Source organism: Amphiura filiformis, chromosome 15, assembly GCF_039555335.1.
Source record: "Amphiura filiformis chromosome 15, Afil_fr2py, whole genome shotgun sequence".
NCBI lineage: Eukaryota > Metazoa > Echinodermata > Ophiuroidea > Amphilepidida > Amphiuridae > Amphiura > Amphiura filiformis.
The window spans coordinates 44,752,274-44,774,475 of NC_092642.1; the positions used below are offsets into that span (position 1 = coordinate 44,752,274).

Sequence of the window (22,202 nt, forward strand, 5' to 3'; positions counted from 1 at the left end):
ACATCCGAATTCAGAAATTTAAATGGTTCTCATGCTAGTTTAACTGACAACTACTACTTTGTTCATGTATGGCTGTATAGTGCAACTTGTTCATTACATAAAAACAACAAAAGCAGCTGGTAGGCTCAACATAGTTAAAAGTGGCAGCATTGGAAAATAAATGTCTGTTTTAGGTTGCTAGTAAAATGTGGTTTTTGACCACTTCTGACCCCTGTGCGCCCTGAAAGATAAAAGCAGAAAGGCCGATTAAGCTAGTGGAGGTAGGCTATACAGAGACAATGAAAAATCACCAACAGTCAATTCTGTAACCCCATTATTTTTTACACACCAGGCCAGATACGTTGAAAATCAAAAAGTGGCGCCTAACCGTGAAATGGGCCATATGCATTACTATCATATAACTTTTGAAAAAGACACTTTGTTTTATTCAAGATTTTTAAAATTCTAATTAATGGTACCCAAAGACTTGTGGTGCGGGCTCCGACTCGAACCCTGGTGGTGGTACTATCATCTTGTGACCTTAGACAAAGGTCTCTATCTACCCCAGTGTATAAATGGGTAAAGGTAAATAGATTCATTGTGCTTCCCCCCCCCCCTGTACCCCGCTGCACAACATCATAATTCACAGGGGCATCTGGCCCAAGTCGCTTTAAAAGAGAGATGGGCACTCCGGGCTGCAAAATACAGTCATGAAACTTTACTTACTATATAATGTTTTTGTCATCTAAATGAAACTAGTATCAGTGATACTATATTTGTGTGTGAGAAAAATGCAATGTATGAACTGTAAAGTTTCCACAGGTACAAACATCCCATTTTGTGCAAAGTGAGGACTATGTGCCGATGAGCTGCCAATGGGCTATTCCACCTGAAATCCATAACCCCTATGGAAGACATGATCTTTATCTCCCACACAGGGAGTGTAGATTTAAAATGGAGTCAGCCATTCAGGTAACCCACTTGAAATTCACACTCCATGTGGAAGATTATGGTCATGTCTTCCATAGGGGTTATGGATTTCAGGTGGAATCTTCCAACCAGTGTAATTGAGTGGACACATGTTTTGATAATATATAAACATGTACATCTATAAATCAGGGATTGTGAAGTATTTTGTTATTCAATATTTCCAAGTGGTGCAATTGAGGAGTACATATTTGGATAAAATATAAACATATACAGCAATAAATTGGGAATTTTGAGGTGTTTTGTTACTCAATATTCACAACCAGTGTAATTGAGATGTATACCAGTGTATGTTTTGATAATATATAAACATGTACTGCTATAAATCATGGATTTTGAGGCATTTTGTTATTCAAATTTCCCAACCAGTGTAATATGAGTGAGTATATGTTTTGATAATATAAACATGAACTGCTATAAATCAGCATTTTGTTATTCAATATTTCCAAGCGGTTTAATCAAGTGAGTACCTGTTTGATTGCATAGAAATTAAAGGTGAAAATAAGTTAGACAGGCTGAAGAATTAAATCCACCAGGGTCATGCATGTTAATGTGTCATCATTATACCACCAATTACAAAATATAAACAATGCCAACAGGAATTGACAACTGAAGGACAAAAGTTTGAAGCATTTCTAGAAGATGAAAACATGAATGCATGACCTCAATACATACCATAATTAAGTACATCTATTAACAGGCAGTAAAATGTTACTCCTGTTGACAGATGTGTCAATTCCCCTTTAAAGGTAACTGAAATTTATTTAAATTTATATATGTGTACATCCATATCAAAACGATGCACTTGTCGGCTGCTACATGTGTCTCATTTCACATAATTGCAAGGAATAAATACCAGACTCATCTCCGAAGTGGAGGTCACTTCAAATTATCCCCAAGTCACATGGTTAAGGAATGTTCTTTGTATTCCTAAACCATGTAACTTGGGATGATTTGAAGTGACCCCACTTTGGAGATGAATCTGGTATTTATTCTTAACTATTATGTGAAATGAGACACATGTAGCAGCCGACAAGTGCATCGTTTTGATATGGATGTACACATATGAGATACAATCAAAGATCTTCTAGTTAAGCTAGATCTGAACTACTGTACATGTTGACGTAACCTTCTTCAACTCATTTACATAATTTTGGATACCAGGATTGTATTCTGATTCGTTGAACCTTCTAATTAGCATACTTTTGGATATACCTCCATATTTGGTAATACCTAATTATTAATTCCTCTATATGTTGTTTACATAGTGACGTCATTAGAGCTGGTCAATTCTTCAGTATGAAACATGAAGAACATTTGCACTTTTCTTTCCATTACTGTTATATTGTGAAATACCATATAGCTGACGTGTTAATCCAATTTGCTGTAGAAGTGATGTAATAATTGGATTAACTACTATAGCAATAGATGAATACAATATTTGACTATATCACCCTGCACTACCACAGTCACACGGTACCTATGCATTGAACCATATCATGCTGATCACTCGCACCTGTAACAGGGCTGCCAACTAGTACGGATTTTCGTATTTTGTATGGAAATTGGTTCAGAATACGCGAGTACGGATTTTTGTCCTAAAGTATGTTTCTGGTGGGTGGTCCACTTGAATCAATGAATTTATTAGTTTTAAATTGTGCTTCACATATAGATGTGTAAGTCAGATGCATAGGTCATGTAAATAAAGCCAGTGCAAAAGTTTTAAAAATGCTTCGTGCATGGTTAAATATAGGAAAGTGGACATGTTAAAGTGTCTTGAAAATTAGTGTTTCTCTATTTTTGCTGGAAAGGGGTCGGTTCTAAACTTTGTCATGTTTTTCCTCAGACTTCTGCTTCAGTACTCTTCAACGCTACATTTGTAACCAGACGAGAGTGCAGGATGCGATGAAAAGATATTATGCTTGTTAACTTTGGTAGTATTTCAGGATTTCTTGCTTGAATGACTTGTATTCTTCTATATATTCCAGTCTTTAATTGTGATCGGAAAGAATGAGTTGACCCAACAGTCTTTTCTCCTAGACGGTCTTTGGTAGGCTTTGGCATTGGTATTTCGTGTGAGGCGTTTCACCAGCTGCAGATAATTTCCCTCGGGGACAGGGTCTTAGCTAACTACCCGTCTGGCCGTCATTTTAGACGGCCATTTTGCTCCTGGGACGGGCAAAATTAATGCCGTTGACAGATGCTATATCATAAATTGTATGTTTTGAAAAGCTAATTGCACTTTTTAGTAGACCCAAATTGTAGAACAAGGCCATATCAGCACATATTTGAACTCTTTGAACCTCCAATTGGCTATAGATGTCTGGCAAATATTTTAAAGGTCAAATTAGGAAAGGCAAATTTATTCAAATTACGGGCAACCTTCAATTTCTAGCTAAGACCCTGCTCAGGGATGCCTGCCTGACCATATACGATTTTGTGCATAAGTGTGACTCTGTTGACCTTCCTTCAAAGTTCTAGCTTATCCCATCCTAGGCATGTCAACATGTTGGAGGGACTATGGCATCTACTCTAGTCACTCTTCACAAATCTTGCTGCCCATCTGTATTACAGACGATTTGACCTTTTGAGGTAAATATTTCAGACGACTTGACCTTTTTTGGTCATTTAGTAGACTTGCTTACCAGTCATTTTTGTAGTTCGCACATTGAAAAGTGAACTTCGACATATGTGGGCGTACATTTTTTGGTTTATTAATATTCATATTTCAGCAGGGATGGTTATGTTTACAGCCATGCATAGGTATACGCATCACCAGTTCTAGTTTTTATAAAATTTCCTTGGATACAATTTGTCATGTAAAGTGTTCATAAGTTCTAAACTCCCCCAAGCCTTTTTACCATAACTCAAAAACTTTTTTACAAAATGTTCACATATTTGGAAGTTCATTTTTGTTTTACACGTCTGATCCAATTTACATTGTCACATATTGTTGCTATCAGTCACAATGACTTATTACATAAGAAAAGATGCTGTTTTGAAACGTGTACTTTGATCCATTCAAATCTCTCAAAGAAAGCAGAATGCAATCTACAGTAGATTTATAACCTCATGAATATACGCGATGTGTTTAATCCAATCACAGATAATAACTTTTAAATAGGCAGACACAAATGCGGGTTATTGAAAAAGTATAATGACCATGTCTAGCCGTATTTTCTTAATAGGCTATTCGATTTTTGACGGCAAGGGAAACAAAAGACACAGTAAAAATTGTATTCTGTTTTCAAATTTAAAAGAATAAAATGTGACGAAAGTTGAATAAAAAAAGTGAAAAATATTATGACGCTGAGTAGGAAACATGTGATACATATCCCGCATATTGTTGCGAAATTCACTTATTCTTTGATTCCTTGTCCGTACTCGTTGTGTAATATGTGTGTTTGGAGCTGTGCAAAAAGTGTGAAGGTCATTTTGAGGTCATCCAGGGTCAAAGCGCCATAGATTCTTGCATGATCATGAAATTTGGTGGGAACTACTAAACTAAGCACCGGAGGAAAACGCGATCGCGGTATTCGCGGCCTCAATTGCATTTTTTGGGTGCAATTACGTTTAAAAAGTTATAGACCCTAACTTTATTGTTATTCAAGGTTGGAACCAGAGAGAAACCAGCTATTAAAAAAAAGTTCTGAGGTTTTTATTCAAAGCTGGATAAAGTTGTACATTTTAAATTGCTTCTATTGAACAGCTAGCAATGCATGTTAATTCAATATGTCCCAGGCTGTTCAATAGAAGCATCTGTATTTAAAATGTACAACTTTGTACAGCTTTGAATAAAAACCTCAGAACTTTTTTTTTTAATTGCAGTTTTTGTCTGGTGCCAACCTACAATCTACAAAAAAGTCCTTGGAACGCTTGGTACACTCTGACGAAATTCCATGCAGAATTTCATATGATCATGGAAATGATAGATATATATTGCCGGGGAACAAGCATGACATCTACAACAATGATTTACCCATCCCTTCTCCCCATCAATCAATGTTGGATCACATTGGGAATCCCCTGAAGATATTGGCATTTTTCAACATTGAATGGGGGAGAGGGGGTGAGGGTTTTCCGTTATTTACACGCAAGCGTTCCAAGACTTTTTTCTTTGATTGTAGAATAACAAGAAATTTAGTGTCTATAACTCTAAAAAGTTTTTCATGTTTTTTGGAAAAACTTGGTGCATTTTTTTGGCTTCCCAAATCGCATTTTTCTCCGGTGCTTAGACTAAACCTTCTGCACCCATGGGCAGCGCAAAAGCAAGTAGTCACAAATGTAGGCGAGACTTGTGGTTTGAGAACCGCCTTATTTTACAACAAGGCTAAAACTGAATAAAAACTGGTAATAGCATGTACCCTCAATTACTACTCTCTCCATAGATTTACATGTCAACCCTGATGTACACACAAATTTTTACCGATTTTACAAAAATGCACACAAATTAAAACATGTTTTTCATGAAAAATGTGTATTTTTTATTTCAAACATAGGAGTGTATCATACAATAGTTCACTAATACAACTTTGTCCTTTAAATGATATGATAAAATATGTACATTGAATTATAAAATTTCCGCATAAAACAAAGGTGGCCTTGACGTTTCCATCCATCAAACTATACATAATCACTCTCCAAGGGTGAAAATAAGAGAGCCGTGGCCCCTGGTTCACCAAGATTTGGAGTGAACCAGTGGCCAATTTTGATGAAGCAGGGGCCACTTCCACTCTCCTGTGACAGGATTTTGAATAGACGGACGTAAGCACCAAGATATCGCAACATCTCAATTATTTCTCACTTTGATTTCAACTTTGTCTGCAAGAAATGATTTTTTGGGGTCTTGTTTTTAATTTCTTCGACCACCCATTTCCCTCATTGGGATGTTCTCTTCTTGACTTCTGTGTTTGCAACATGGGCATTTCTCTTTGTTAAATAAAACCCTGCAAATGTATACAGAAATGGATTGATGGTAGAATTGATTGGCAGCACAAATGTTGCTATCCAGGCATAAGCTGTAGGACTGACTTCAACTGCACCAGCCTGGACAAGGATCGATATAATCCCAATTGGTACCCAGCAACAAAGGTCTGTTAGGACAAGAAGAGACATTTTCATAGCCATGCGTACTTCTTCATTAGATTGTCGAGAACGTCCACAATCTCTGCTAGTTTTTCTAGCAGTGGCGAAAATGTTTATGTAACAGAAGCCCACTACTAAGAAACAGACAAAGTTGAGTCCAGTAAACATTGCTGTGGATAGATACATGGTCACTTTGCTAGAATCAAGTGTGTTCTTTGTTTTATGGTATGGGTGCCCAACTTTAATTCCTGTACCAGATTTAAAAATATCATCAATGGCAATATAACTTTCATTATAAACCTTGAGTTTTGATATTGGGAGGTCAACACAAACCTCTGAATTTCTGTAAACATCAGAATCGATGCCTGACAATACAAAGGAAGCAATGCTAAAACTGGCTGCAACCAGCCAGAGTATGCCTACTAATGAACGTGATAATGTTGTACCCAATCGTCGACCACCGAATGGGTACTTAATGCCCAGAAACCTGTCTATGCTTATAAGTGTTATAAAGAAAGCTGAAGCCTCACTGGATAATACAGATAACGCCCCAGCAAATCTGCACAGCGGACTTCTTCTCCAGGTTTCTGAATTAGATGGGAAAAAATTTGCATAAAACCCATCTACTGAAAGCAAAATGATAAGATATATGCACATAGTGAGATCAGATATTGAGAGGTTTGTGATGAGAAGAAACTGGACCTTGTTACTTTCCCCTCTGTGCCTAAATCTGGTGTAAAGTGCATACATATTTCCAAAAATACCAAAAATACTCATAAGCCACATGATAATTCGAAGGAAGTCAAATGTCATCACTTTCACACTGGACAGATGATGCGTAACAACATATTGCAGCTGTGGTTACAAACGTGGTTGTTTCATTATTCAAGCCTGAAAATACTTCACTGCGTATCCATTGCAGTGGGTTAGCTTTGATGTCTACTTTTCTTAAAGAGGTACACTTTGACAGTATTGGAATTTGATCCAAATAATTATGAGACAGGTTTAAAATCTGTAAGTGAATAAGACTGTCAAAAATGTTCTTTGGAAGATAACGAAGCTGGTTTTGAGCAAGTGTCAGTATTTTGAGACTGGTATTATTTTGAAATGTGCCAGGATGAAGAAAGCGTAGCTTGTTATTGTATAGCCACAGATATTGTAGGCTCCTCATTGATCCAAAAGTATTGGGCACTAGCTCATGTAATGAAATGTTAACCAAGTCTAATATCTCCAGACTATCCAGCCCTTCAAACACACCAGGCTGTATCTCTTGTAATGCATTGTTATACAGGAGTAACAACTCCAGATTTGCCAGTCCTTCAAACACACCAGGCTGTATCTCTTGTAATACATTGTCAGACAGGTATAACCTCTCCAGATTTGCCAGTCCTTCGAACACACCAGGCTGTATTTCACTTAATGCAATACCGCTCAGTATCAGTTCTCTTAAGGGCTGGGGTATGAACGTTTGGACAGTATTTATTTTGGGACATCAGAGCACATCAGACATGGCAAATCTGATAGCTTGGAAAGTAAAATCGCAATTAGGCCATTTTAACACCGACATTTGGTGCGTGCACGTGCTGAGTTTCAAGCTTGGACATCGCGCGGTCCCTGATGAAACGTTAACGCTTTTCTAAAATTATTCGGTTGGACGCTTAAAAATACGGTTATTGAGTCTACATAAATCTTCTAGCTGGAGATCTACTTCAAGTTCAACTTAAAAAAAAAACCCATTGTCTTCAAGTTCTTCGTGGCTTCAGATGTATTTTATTGTATTTATATGTGTCGTATGTATTTGGTTAAAAGAATGACTTGTATGACTTCCATCTTGATATTATGTGTCAATGATGCATGGTCTATAAATAAGTCGGATTCAGTTTTGTTAAAAAATGGCATTTTATTAGCAATTATTGTATGTTCTTAAATTGCCAGGAGTCAATTATTTAAGGGGGAGCGTATGTTGTGACGATAATTCAGTCAATAATTGATTATTGATCATAGAGCAGAAAGCCATGAATAACCATTCATCAAGTGAACGTTTTGATATCCAATTCTGTGCATCAATTGCACTGAGTGAACCAAGGATTTGTTTCTCCGTTAATAAATTCGTCACTCCTTGCCAGCCCTGCGACTGATGCACACCTATACTCAACTTTGGTTCACGATGGATAGTTAGACTGGTAACATGATGACGATTCTAATGTCATCATGTCTTGCACGTGATTCATATTAAATTATACTACTTATGTGATGTAACTCTGGTAAGATTTCATATTAATTCATACACCTTGTATTTTGATCAGTTTAATGTAATTTCCTAATAAATTCTATGATACGTAATTTATGTTTCATCTTGTTCATTTAGAGATTGTCATTCCCGTTTCCGTTCATTCCCTCATCCCTTGGGACTCCAAATCTGGTACCTCGCTCTTCCTTCCCATGACTAATTCCCCAATTTAAAATTCATAATACATTCATAATAAATCATTAAAAATTGATATTTTTGATATTTAACAGTACTTGAAGTAAACTTTATAAATCTGATGATTTATACTTAAAGTGTATGTAGATGGGATGAAAAGTCGACGATTAATTGAACATTTTGACATTTCGTATTGAAGATATGGATTTTTTTTCCCAAAACACCAAAAAAAATTAGGTCTTTTTGGGAAAAAAATCCATATCTTTAATATGAAAGTTCAAAATTTTCAATTGACCGTCGGCTTTTCCTCCCTGCTACATACACTTTCAGAATATATCATTAGATTTATATAATTTACTTTGAGGACTGTTATATATCAAAAATTTGAAAAATATCAAATTTTTATAATTTGTCATAAAATTTGTATTATATTGTGATTTTCAAAAATGAAAATTATTTGATATCAGAAAGACATGCTTCAGATTCAGAATGCAATTCGATAGGTCTGAGGTGCTCTCATGTCCCACAAAAATACTGTCGAAACGCAATAAACGCTCATTTTAGATCCCTTAAGGAGCTCCCAAACATTTCAAATGCCATGGGTTTTATGCTATGCAAAATAAGGTCACGCAAGTTAAGAGTATACACCTCATCCAAAGGATACAAAACTTGAGCCATAGACACATTTCCATTGGTACAATTACTGATGATGGTGGTGACATTATCAAAGGTACAGGTACAATTAGATGGGCAATGCACGCGACAGGTGATATTTCCCCGCCTGTTTTCTTCACATGTCATTATCTCATCACTGTCTTTTCCACTCACAGTTAGAAGCTCACTACACACAAATAAAAACAAGTAAGACACCAATGCTACCCCCATATAGCTTAATAGTTCACAAGAGATACTCCAATGACAGCCGTGCTTAGCCATGGCGATGTTGTCTGCTCTGTTGTATATCACAAAATGATCAGTTTGCCCTGATTGCTCTAAATTTACATAGATATCTGGTGTAATATTTCAGTGCATCAAAGCAATTACTTGATTGGCTGAACTACAACGCCTGTAATGAATTGGCTGTTCCGGTTGAGATACATACACCTCCTATGGAAGATATGACCTTCATCTTGCACACAGGGAGTGTACATTTCAAATGGAGTTGGCTATTCAGGTAATTCCATTTGAAATACACACTCCCTGTGTGGGAGATTAAGGTGATGTTTTCCATTGGGGGTATATGGATTTCAATTGGAATAACCCATTTGGAGAGTGATCACCAGTGTATGTGATCATTGGTCAGCCTGGGCTTATTATTGTTTGCAAACCTTGTGGGGGTGTGGCCTACCAGTTGATCATAGCCTGCCTGAACCAATCAGTGCATTGCAGCTTTAATGGACACTTTGTGTTGTTCATGATTGGTATAGGTGTGATGATACCCAGTGACTCTTTAGTAAACTCTTGTGACTGTAATTGCACAATATTTTACAATGTCATATTATATTAAGTGGCACAAATCTGCCAATAAATAAATCTGTGCACAAATTTTAAAAAACCATATTGTTCATTTTAATTCATTGAAATGTTCATGTAATGGTAGTCTGACATTGTGTATGTCTGACAATTAAATATGCTTTACTATCATATCCATTTTGAAAAAGACACTTTGTGTTATTCAAGATTTTGATAATTCTAATCAATGGTACCAAATGACTCTTTAATAAACCTTGTTTTGGGGCATGGCAGCCTAGCGGTACAGGTCTCCCTCATATAAATCGAAGGGTTGCGGGTTCGAACCTTGATTGTGGTGCTATTATGTTGTGCCCTTAGACAAGGCTCTTAACTTCTATTGTCTCTATCCTTTCAAGTGTATAAATGGGTACTGGCTTATGATGAAAAAGTGAATAGATTCATTGTGCCCCTCACCCCACCCACACCCACACAACATCATTATTCACAGGGGAGTCTGGCCCCAAGTCACTTTGAAAGAGAGACGGGCACTCCGGGCTGTAAAATATACCTACTAATAGAGGCCCTGCATGCTTTTATCAATTGGCTCCAAATAAAGGATTTGAACCGGTGTCCTTCACCGTAATCATGGCACCGTGCAGTCCATTCAATCAAATGTTGTCATCAACCATTGTAGTGCATTTGTTATGTGTGTGAGATGAACTGTCACAGTAGATTGCTATCATGCTTTTGTTGAATGCATTTGAGTAGTCCGGCATATTTACGGAATGATACGTCATATGCACAACCTCTATACTACCAATAAAATACCTACTATATATCATGTTTTTGTCATCTAAATGAAACAAGTATCAGTGCTACTATATTTATGTGTGAGACAAATGCAATTTATGAACTGTAAAGTTTTTCCACAGGTACAAACATCCCATTTTGTGCAAAGTGAGGACTATGTGCCGATGAGCTGCCAATGGGCTATTCCAGCTGAAATCCATAACCCCCTATGAAAGACATGATTTTTATCTCCCACACAGAGGTGTAATTTCAAATGGAGTAACCCTAATTGAAATACACACTCCCTGTATGGAAGATTAAAGTCATGTCTTCCACAGGGGGTGGGTGGTTTTCAACTGGATTACCCCAATCACAACATCTGCCAGGGTGTTCTCAGTTTTCAAACTACCCTGGTTTTTGAAATTGATTAGTTTTTCTGAAGGTAACAAAATACAGCCATAAATCAAGGATTTTGAAGCGTTTGTTGCTCAAATTTCCCAACCATTTGTTTTGATATTAAACATGTGGAGCTAATAAATCAGAGATTTTGAAGCGTTTTGTTATTCAATATTTCCAACAAGCGGTTTAAAGCCATAATGGTGATCTTATAAGATGAAATTGGTTAATTTCTTTTTCAAACCTGATTTTTTGGCATATTTGTAATGTTTACATATGTTCCAACTTGCACCTAAATGGACTCAGCCAAATTGGTTGTGTTTATAGGTCAACAGAGTAAAGATTGACATAAAGTCATAAATTCAAGAAATTATGACTTTATGTCCTCCAAGAGAACTACATGTTAAACAGCCACAACAACCAGTAAGGTTTCTTTCACTCTACCTTGTTATTTTAGCTCAAAATGGACAGAACCCCTTCCCAACAATTATTACTAGTATTATATCAGCATTTTGAGTATAGAATAACAAATTTAAAATTTGAAGGAAATCATACATTTTAGGGCTTTAATCGAGTAAGTACCTGTTATGAGTGCATGGAAATTAAAAGTACCATATTTGTTCCATTAACCACCAGGGCTCTTAACAATGTCATTTTGGGTGGGTGCTTTTTTTTTTTGGGGGCGGGGCTTACAATACATAAAAGGCCTTAAATATTCATCATCATCAGTGTCATATGTTTTCGGACCATGATTCAGATTTGCATGGGCAGTTAATTGACTAATATCACAGTTTGCTTGTTGTAAAGTCACTGGGTGGACACTTATTGGGGCATGAGCGGCAAATGGAATGATTACAGTAACTGAAATTTTATATGTGAGATACAATCAACTAAAGTGTCCATCTTATCATATAAAGGGTTCATAAGTTCTACTAAGCTCCCCCAAGACTTTTTTACCATAACTCTAAAACTTTTTATGAAATTTTAAAACATAGACACATTTTTCGTAGCCCATGTTTCAACGCAAATTTTGTCACTTTCAAAAGCTCTCTTTTTATTCAAATTGCTATAAGCTAGGAAAATAAGTCGTATTGTACCTAATTAGGTTTCAAAATACACAGAACAAAATTCTCTATCGACTACTTTATTTTGTAATTTAGTTTTATTGTCTTAAGAAACGACTTTTGTTTTGAAGTATTCAGATAATTTTTGGGCACAGTATATTTTCAATCTGAACCATCCATCGAAAGTGTGATGATATATTTACTAAAAATCACAGGAATTAAGAGAGGTTATATCATGGCTGATATATTTATGGTGAAATACGCACAAATAACCATTGAATTTGTTGGTAGGTAAATTTTCCAAGTTGTAACTGTTAATTTATGTGTAAAAATGCCCTCAAACTGTACCAGAAACCAGGAGCTTCCTAAATTGCCTGCTCATTTTTCATAGACAATCTATTTCCCAGGTCTAAATGAGGATTAAATATGAATCAGGTCCTAATAGTTGGGATTTAGTCCTTTTCTAATGTATCACTTTATTTTCTATGTCACTTAACCATTTTTCAAAACACTGAAAGGGTATAGGAGATTCCTATGTACTGGTGTGCACTCGTAAGGACCCCACGCCTTTCTCTTGAGGTGCTTTGAACGCACATGGATACTTGTTTTTTTTTTCCTTTTCCACTGTACTCAAACCATTTAAAAAAGGGCAGTGATTAATAGTGTGCTACTCACACCTAGGCATAAACCCACAAGCCTCAGCACACTTTACAGGAATCCACTGACCACTATGACCCAAGACACATCATATAATCCCATATAGCAACAATCAAGGACTTGAAGCTAAGAAGCTATATACATACCACAAGCATTGCAACCAGGATCAGCTCTCCGAGATCTCGTACGGGTTACCGAGACAAACAAGCAGTTAGCTTCTTGCCTTCTTGAAATTTCAAGTAGTTCAATTATTCACAAGAACAGAGACTGCATCAGGGCTCAAACTCGCATCTTCAAACACTATGCACCAGAGTCAAATACCTTACCAATTGAGCTTATTTGACTACTAGATTAAAGGGGAGCAGCATGGCACACTAGAGCTAATTTGACTACTAGATTAAAGGGGAGCAGCATGGCACACTGGATTTAACCATACAAGGTCTTTGCCATGGGTGCAAGCGGTTCCGGGTTCAAATCTCCCCAGGACAAAAAAAAGTCTGATCTACGGCAACCCACTTCGCCAGGTCATTTGTGCCTGGACGAAGTTTTGTCAGTGGTATCGCTTCGATTTCAGCTGTTAGTGTCTAAGATAATGCTTGACATAAAAGTAAAAGAGAGTATACGATCAAGTTTTGGGGTCAAGTGTCCAAAACGTCACTGATCCCGAACTTGGGTTAGCAGTCTCCTGATGGATGTCAAAGTTGTGACCGAAAATTAGAGGTACGTCTTATTTTGTGTTGAAATCATTATAGGTTTAAATAATTAATTATATTTATGATGGCAAGTCAAACCACAAGCTTTGTCTAACCCTTAATCATACCCTTTTTCTTCATATTCATACTAGAGTGCCATTGAGGATGTGCAGCGCCGAAACGTGAGGCATTTACTTGGTCAAACAATCAATCCAGTCGACCCGTGTCTAGTGCTCATTATCGCCAGAGATAATATCGTACGCAGTACTTTAGACCAGCTGGCTAAACAGGGCAGTGCGGATTTCAAGAAGCCGCTCAGAATTGTCTTTGTGGGTGAGGAAGCTGTCGATGCTGGAGGTGTCAAAAAGGTAAGGTATGGGAGCACAAATGGGCTGCGTGGCCCTGCTACCCTTTTTGGCCCCCACACATCTGTGGGGCTTATGTTATCATCCAAATGGTTGTCAGTCTGTTTGGCTGACTGGCTGCCTGTTTGGCTGGCTGGCTGCTTGGCTGTCCGGGCGGAAGCAAATTCATTAATCCACTGTACAGCTCCAGTGCAATAACCGATCACCTTCATTCATTCATTCATTCATTCATATTTTATTCATCAAAAAATATCATCAAATCTATATAATAATACGCTATTCTCTGTTTGTCTGTAGATCTGTTTGTCTGTCTGTGACTGCTAATGTGAGGCCACCGTAGGTCGCACGGGGCTCAAACTTGGTGGGTGGGTGCAGCTTGGTATGAGTAAGAACGAGTATATATTTTTTAAGGTCAAAGGTCAAGGACGGGGTCAAGTTCAATTGAAGTCTAATTTCAAATACTTTAAATGTCAAATCTAGCCGTGCCATTGTGTTGACCTTGGACTATCAAACAAAAGTTTCCACGGTGACCTTTTCGTCAGACCAACGGTTAAGAGGTCAAAGGTCAAGAAAGGTAAAAATTTCAAACTGCCCCTATGAAGCTCAAACTTGGTGGGTGGATGGAACTTGGAATAACAAATAAAAGTTTCCACAATGACCTTTTTGTCAGACCCACGGTTAAGAGGTCATAGGTCAAGAAAGGTAACAATTCAAATTGCTCCTATGGAGCTCAAATTTGGTGGGTGGGTGGACCTTGGACTAACAAACAAAAGTTTCCACGGTGACCTTTTCATCATATCTACGGTTAAGAGGTCATAGGTCAAGAAAGGTAAACTTTTTCAAAATGCCCATATGGAGCTCAAACTTGGGGGTGGGTGGACCTTGGACTAACAAACAAAAGTTTCCACAGTGACCTTTTCATCATACCTACGGTTAAGAGGTCATAGGTCAAGAAAGGTAACAATTTCAAATTGCTCCCATTGAGCTCAAACTTGGTAGGAGGACCTTGGACTAACAAACAAAAGTTTCCACGGCGACCTTTTCGTCAGACCTACGGTTAAGCGGTCATAGGTCAAGAAAGGTCAAAATTTCAAATTGCCCTTCTGGAACTCAAACTTTGTGGGTGGGTGCACCTTGGACTAACAAACAAAAGTTTCCACGGTGATCTTTTCTTCAGACCTACGGTTAAGAGGTCAAAGGTCAAAAAGGTCAAAATTTCAAATTGCCTATGGAGCTCATACTTGGTGGGTTGGTGGAAATTGGACTAACAAACAAAAGTTCCATTTTGACCTTTTTGTCAGACCTACGGTTGAGAAGCCAATAACTATGACAGCCGAGAACCGCGAAATACGGGTAACCGCCTAGTACATTATAAACATAAATATATATATTAGGAAACAATTGTAGTATCAGTAAATAGCAAGATTATTTATAATAGCAATTAATAATGCAAAAATTATTACAAGTTACAGTATAAATTATTGATATTATTTTTATAGTTGGTATTTTCAAACTTGGTATGGTGATTGGATATGGTGGCCTGATGTGCTGTATAGTTGTGTGTCATGTTATTTGCATATTTTGAATGTTAATCCACTCTGTGCAGCTTAATCACAGTAAGCCCCCCAAAAAAAAACCCAGATAGTTTGCTTGTCCTCTACAACTTTTTAAGAATTGGGTCTGTCGATCTGGAATTTTTTTTTTTTTAATTTTAAAGGTCATAGCCAAAATATGACTGTATGCCTTTAATTAGCTTAATAAATAGCCCAAATAGTTGTGAATTGGGATAATTCTGTACTGTATACCACTTCATTCATGTTTTTAAAACCATGTCACAGACTTCAAGTACTTGGGTTCCAAGATGGGCTCTAGTGCTGGAGACCTAGAAAGAAGAAAAGCACTAGCCAGGGCAGCTTTCTGGAAACTGGAATGCCTTTGGAGAAGCCCATCCCTGCCAAGTGAAACAAAAATCAAGCTGTTTGAGACAACTTGTGTTACTGTCTTTCTGTATGGATGCGAGTCATGGGTAACCACCAAGGACATGGAAAACAAGATCAATGCCTTTGCAACATCTTGCTACAGAGTCATGTTAAACATCAAGCGTGTGGATCGGATTCCAAATGAAACCATCTACAATCTGACCAACACCACTCCACTGGTTGCCAGAGTCAAGATTCATCAACTCAAATTTCTCGGCCATATACTGTATCTTGAAGATGACGAGCCTGTGAAAGAATATGCCCTTTATATTCCACCACATGGGAAGAGGAAACCAGGACGGCCACGCACACTGTACTTACAGTATGTCCAGCACCTCCTGGGAGATGATAAAAGGATGCTGCAGCCAAACAAAATTGTTTCACTTGCTCAAGATTGCAATAGTTGGAGAAAGCTTGTAGTCGCCTGCTCCGCAGCCGACTGATGATGATGATGAGAAGTATGTAGAAACTGTAAAAAAAACTTTTCAGGATGTCAAAAATGTTGAAAGGAAAAAAAACTTTTCAAGAATTTCCAAAATTAGGGTCGTTATTCGTTAGTACAGTAAAACAAAAAATAACTTTTTTCCAGATTAGGGTCGATCAGTGGATGACAAGCAAACAATTTTTTTGGGGGGGGGCCCTAACTTCAAACTTTGTATGGTGATTGGATATGGTAGCCTGTAAAACTGCAAAACTGTTACTGCAGGCTTTGTTCTCCCTTAATGAGTGCCAAATGAAGCTCCAATGCCTAATCGGCCAAACAGATTAACAGTTTCTTGTTATGATTGTGTGATGATTGAATGATTGGTTTACTTTGCGCAAAATAAACCACACAGACGACACGGGTGCATTGTTGTTAATCCGAGATGAACAACGGTGAAACGTGATTGAATCCCTAAATGTCATATGTATTACAGCATATGTTATTTTCCTTCAACAGGAGTTCTTCATGCTTATTCTGAAGGAGATTCTGGATCCTAAGTATGGTATGTTTAAATATTACCAAGAGACCAGGAACATATGGTTTAATGGAAAGGTAAGATGACAAAAAAATTTTCTTCTTCAAAGCAATAAAGCACCACAATCTAATTTGGTCCTACAGCACTATCTGTGCCCAGTTCGGTACAGATTATCCTTTCTTATAGATGAGTTGACCCCAGTGTTTATCAACAAAGGCAAGGGACTGGTATATCGTTATGCTTGAGTGAACCCCATGCAACCACTACACTGTTCATTAGCCTTGTTGTGATGTGGCGGGAGTTTTAAAAACACGAGCCCTGAACAAAATATGATGCGCACGCATACTGCCAGGCAAAAAACAATGGAAATTGTGATGATGCGTGCTCATGCTGCCAGGCATTGACGTCAGAAGTCAACTCAATCTATACACTCTGGTGATGTAATAAATTGTATCAAGCATAACAATTAACATTTGGATAGCATTAGGCTAAAAAATAATGTTATGTCTCAAAGCCCATGGCAGTTTCAAAAACGAATGCGGAATGAGGTGTTTTTTTTTTAAGATTTTTTTTTTATAGATTTTTTAAAACAAAATTCTGAACTAAGATGTCATTTTCGAGTGTTCAAAATTACACAGTATGAAATTGTGGTTGATTAAACACAATTGAAGTACAAACATCAATTGTTTTATACCTAAAATCGATACTCTTCTTCCAAATTTGTCTCAGAATTTCATGATTTTACGGCAAAAAACTAAAAGAAAAAACTTTTTGAAAAAATAAAAAATGAATTTGCTGTTTCAGCTGACATGGACGTGCTAAGAAAAACACGCACATGGGCTTTGAGACATAAATTTTCTGGTACCTATCGGGGAACCGATTGAGCTATAGGACAAAAGTAGATGTTATGCCTAATATGGTAGTTGTTTCATCAATTCTACATGTACATGCTCTTTATTTGCTCAGTGCTTATTTGTAGTTTAAAGACACAAAAATAATATTGTCCACCCATTGTCAGCAAAGTTGTAAAAAATGTATCGTATTCGTCCGAGTATAGTCCTGCCCGTTTTTTAGGTGAACATTTTTCAAAATTGGGGGGTGGGATTATACTCGAATATAAAAAAAAAAGGGGTTTTTTAAGTTATTTATTTTTTCGGTTTTGGAGTGTCCCCGGACTTAGACCTAAATGCTAGGATCATTCATGATTGACCTAAAAAAATAAAATTACATGATTGTTTGTGTTTTTAATATGAAAATTGATAATTTGTATTCATGTCATAAACTATTAATGAGATAACGAGATCCTAGCATTAGAGCAGTCCATCCATCCTGTAAAATTTTTTTTTTTTTTTTTTTTTTTTTTTTACAATTTCTGGAATTTTTCTAAAAATGGGGAGTGGGACTATACTCGAACGTGGGACTATACTTGGACGAATACGGTAATTGCAAAATGAGTAATTTATGTGTGTTTGCAATGGATGGCAGCAACTTTTGTACAATTATAACACATTTTGACACGGTACAGCTCATTTACCACAGTACAACATGATCTTTTTATTTTTTGCAGTCATTTGAAGACCCGTTGATGTTTGGTTTGGTGGGTATCATCTGTGGGCTAGCCATCTACAACCATATCATAGTTACACTGCCATTTCCTTTGGCTCTATACAAGAAGTTACTCAAAAGGTAGGTGAAACTCGGAGGATTTACGCTTCCCATAATCCATTGCAAATAGCTTTGAAATGCGCAGCAATGATGTTCGCTATACGATGTGTACACCGGCGTGACGTCAAATGACGACATCTCAGTCTACACGCAAAGATTTATTGGATTTTCCGAAATGGGATTTACACGCAAGGGTCAAGTAAAGGTCAACATAGGGGTCAAATGTAAAACTTGCTCAAATTTGAATTTAAACCACACCAAAGTATTCCTCTTGTCTCAAGGATTCAGAAAAAGTATAGTTTGGCCTACCTGTGACATAACGTTCTTGAGTTATAAGCAAAAAGGTCTTCTTCTTTTTTGCCATACACATATCAAAAATGATAAAGTGCTCTGATTTCAAAGAACTCATCATGTGAAAACAAGTCAAATAAGGAATAGTTATCACTATCTACAATGTTTTGTTACCTAGGAAACATCACAAAATAGATTGTGGTCAATAAGCCTTATAGGCTTCACTAGCCTATGGGAGTTGTCCTTTATTGCTCGATTTGGTCAGAAAAATCCACTCTCCCGGGGGCAGATGAACCATGATAAAAGATCTTGTTACAGTCGGTTCCAATAAGCCTGATTATTGGATACGCTGGCCTGTCCTGTAAAAATACCCTGACCAGCTATCTACAGCGACTCCCTTCACCGGGTCAGTTGTGCCTGGCAGAAGTTATAATTATCATGACATTGTGTCATTATCATTATAGCAAAAAAGGGTAGTATTAATAAAATTTGTTTTCTTATTATATTCCAGAGCTATAATAGTCCACTGATAGGATAATGACTGAACTTTGTTCTTTTTTACAATGAATAAGAATTTCAGAGTTCAATCTCAGGGTAATGTGTGAAACTCCTGCTAGATGGCGGTTTGCAAAATGGCTGCCAAAATACCATTGAATTACATTCTGGAGCCACACCACTCCACGCCATACATAAATTCTCCCAGTCACATTTCCCCAATATGAAATTTAAAAAAAAAAAAAATTTTAATTTTACTTCGTTTAAAGTTTGGCAGAAGCGGGGTTCGAACTCACGGCGCACCACGCCGCTTTGGATATGCTCTATGAGCCTAGCGCCTTAGACCACTCGGCCACTTGTCTTGATGGAATCTGTTATGAAACTTATTTGAAGATATAATCGCAACTTAAATATAGGCCTACCACGTGACAAGCAAAAGCAGAAAACGTACCATATTTTGGAATTTTATTTGCCTAAAAACATTAATGTGTATTAATAGCGCTCAATTGTTGTTAATCCGACAATAAAACATGATAAATGCGTGTCTATATGGACAATACATTATATCGATTTTGACATGTGCTCGCACGGTGTCAGTACATTTCCATGGTCAGTAAAATACTATAGAGGAACCTACCATTTTTCTAGTATACACGTTTGATGATTTTTTCAATTACATAAAAAATCCATTTTAGACCCCAAATGTTTCTTCAGGAAATAAAAGATTAGATTACCATAAAAACGAAACAGTAATCTTTTGCCGGGTCTAATGTTATTTATACATAGAATTTTCAACGTTTTTCTATCCTTATTCTTGCTCAATTAAAAAATATTTTGGCGTATATAAAATTGAAATAAAATTCTCTGCCTCAGTAAATAGCGACCTCAAATGTGCCACAATTGGGTATCACGAATCGTTATATATGATGTGCAGTTAATATTCATATTTTCTTTTATACAGAGGATGCTTCAATTTTGACAGGAAAAATATTTTCTTGAAAACCTTCTCACTCGGTTATTTCAAAACGGTAACCACGCTTCCCTAGAATGTGCAATAATTTAGCATTAAAATTGTTCTTATTCTAATAGCAAGCGTTTCTAGAATGCAGTATGGCGAAATGTGGTGTATTCTGGAGCCATAGAATAGTCTACTGATGGGATATATTGTCAGAATTTTGTACTTAAATATGGCATACAACATACAGAAAATTAAAAAATGCTCCAATTTTGATTAAATTGGTCTCAAATTGTTTTGTTTGGAGCAATATTTTAATTGATGAATAGTTTGCCATATGGGGTAACATGGATCACAAGGTTTAACATGATTCAATGGAGTTTGGCCTTTTTCACTCAGTGTTACCCAGAATGGAAACTGAAAGAAAACCAAAAAATAAAACAATTTCAAATAAGGTTGAACAGTAGTTGCAAAGTGAAGTGATTAAGCTAATGCCATTTTGAGAGACAGAGGATGAAGCATCATATTGTATTACATGTAACACCAATTTCAAAAACAAGAGATTGTGATCAACCCTGCTATAATGATAACATACAGGTCATATATCTCTTGTCTATTTTGTCGATCAACAATGTCGTCCGTTAAAGTATAATTGGTTACCAAGTTGTGAGGTGGTGATTACAATTTTGTGGGTCATGTTTCAGTTGACTTGTTGAACTAGCCTGCTGTATATATAGACAGGAGCGAATAATTTGTGCAGAAAAAAATGCAAATTTTACATAAAAATGCAAATTGTACGGAAAAAATAGCAAATAAACATAATAGCCTAATTAAGACTTAGGTTTATATTATACATATCAAGGCTTTCCTTTCCTTTTTTGACAGCAAAATAACCTGAAGTAAGCAGTAAAACTGTATATTTTGCTGAAACTTGGCTGAAATATGAATTATGCGGAGAAAAATTGAATAACAGAGACAAATCAGATAGGGTAGAGAAAGTAAATTGCAAAAATGGGTGAACCCTGGTAACAAGCAGACATGCCGCATTGAAAAGTCATCAGTTTAAGTACTTTCATAAGTTAAACTTTTTAGCAAAGTTCTGGATGTTAGAATTAAAGGCATATAGACAGTCATTTAAAGGGGGTGACCAGATTAGTTTAGGATATATAGATGTATGGATTTTGTTTAAAGTTACGTACAATGTCAATTCTTATATAAAGTGGGTGTGGCTTGTAAAGAATTCCATGTAATTTGATTGGTTTTCGAGTGTATAATATCACACAATAGTGGATAGTGATATAAAGCGTATGTGCAACACGCTTGTTGATCCTCAATAATCGCATGATAATGCGTTCACATATTACACATGCACAAACTAATTATAAGAACATGGTTTGGCAGCTTAGATGTTTATAATGGTTTCATTCATTTAAAACAACAGGGATGTCCTCACAAAAGTTTCCTTTTTTTCTGGAATAAAGCAGTTTTTTCTTACAAAAAATACTTAAACTGAATAAGAATTAGAATAAGAGATAGGATTTATGTTCCTCTCTCCATAGTCTTCTAGAGTATGAGGAAGATAACATAATAATGATTTAATATAAACTCATATCTATCACATACACAGGACTACCACACTGGATGATCTCAAGCAGCTAGACTCAGTAGTATGTTCCTCTCTCCATAGTCTTCTAGAGTATGAGGAAGATAACATAATCATGATTTAATATAAACTCATATCTATCACATGCACAGGACTACCACACTGGATGATCTCAAGCAGCTAGACCTAGTAGTATGTTCCTCTCTCCATAGTCTTCTAGAGTATGAGGAAGATAACATAATCATGATTTGATATAAACTCAGTCTATCACTTACACAGGACTACCACACTGGATGATCGCAAGCAGCTAGACCCAGTAGTATGTTCCAGTCTCCATAGTCTTCTAGAATATGAGGAAGATAAC

At 36.7% G+C, this 22,202-nt stretch overlaps 1 protein-coding gene across 1 annotated transcript in view; it reads left to right on the plus strand.

Annotated features, from left to right (window-relative positions):
* The window catches only part of LOC140171709 (probable E3 ubiquitin-protein ligase HERC4), a 79,201-nt gene that overhangs the window by 48,051 nt on the left and 8,948 nt on the right, over positions 1–22,202 (plus strand). The window contains exons 15-17 of the mRNA XM_072195007.1: positions 13,679–13,894; positions 16,811–16,906; positions 18,397–18,515. Of these exons, the coding sequence (XP_072051108.1) occupies positions 13,679–13,894; positions 16,811–16,906; positions 18,397–18,515 (431 nt within the window). The remainder of the gene's footprint in view (positions 1–13,678; positions 13,895–16,810; positions 16,907–18,396; positions 18,516–22,202) is intronic.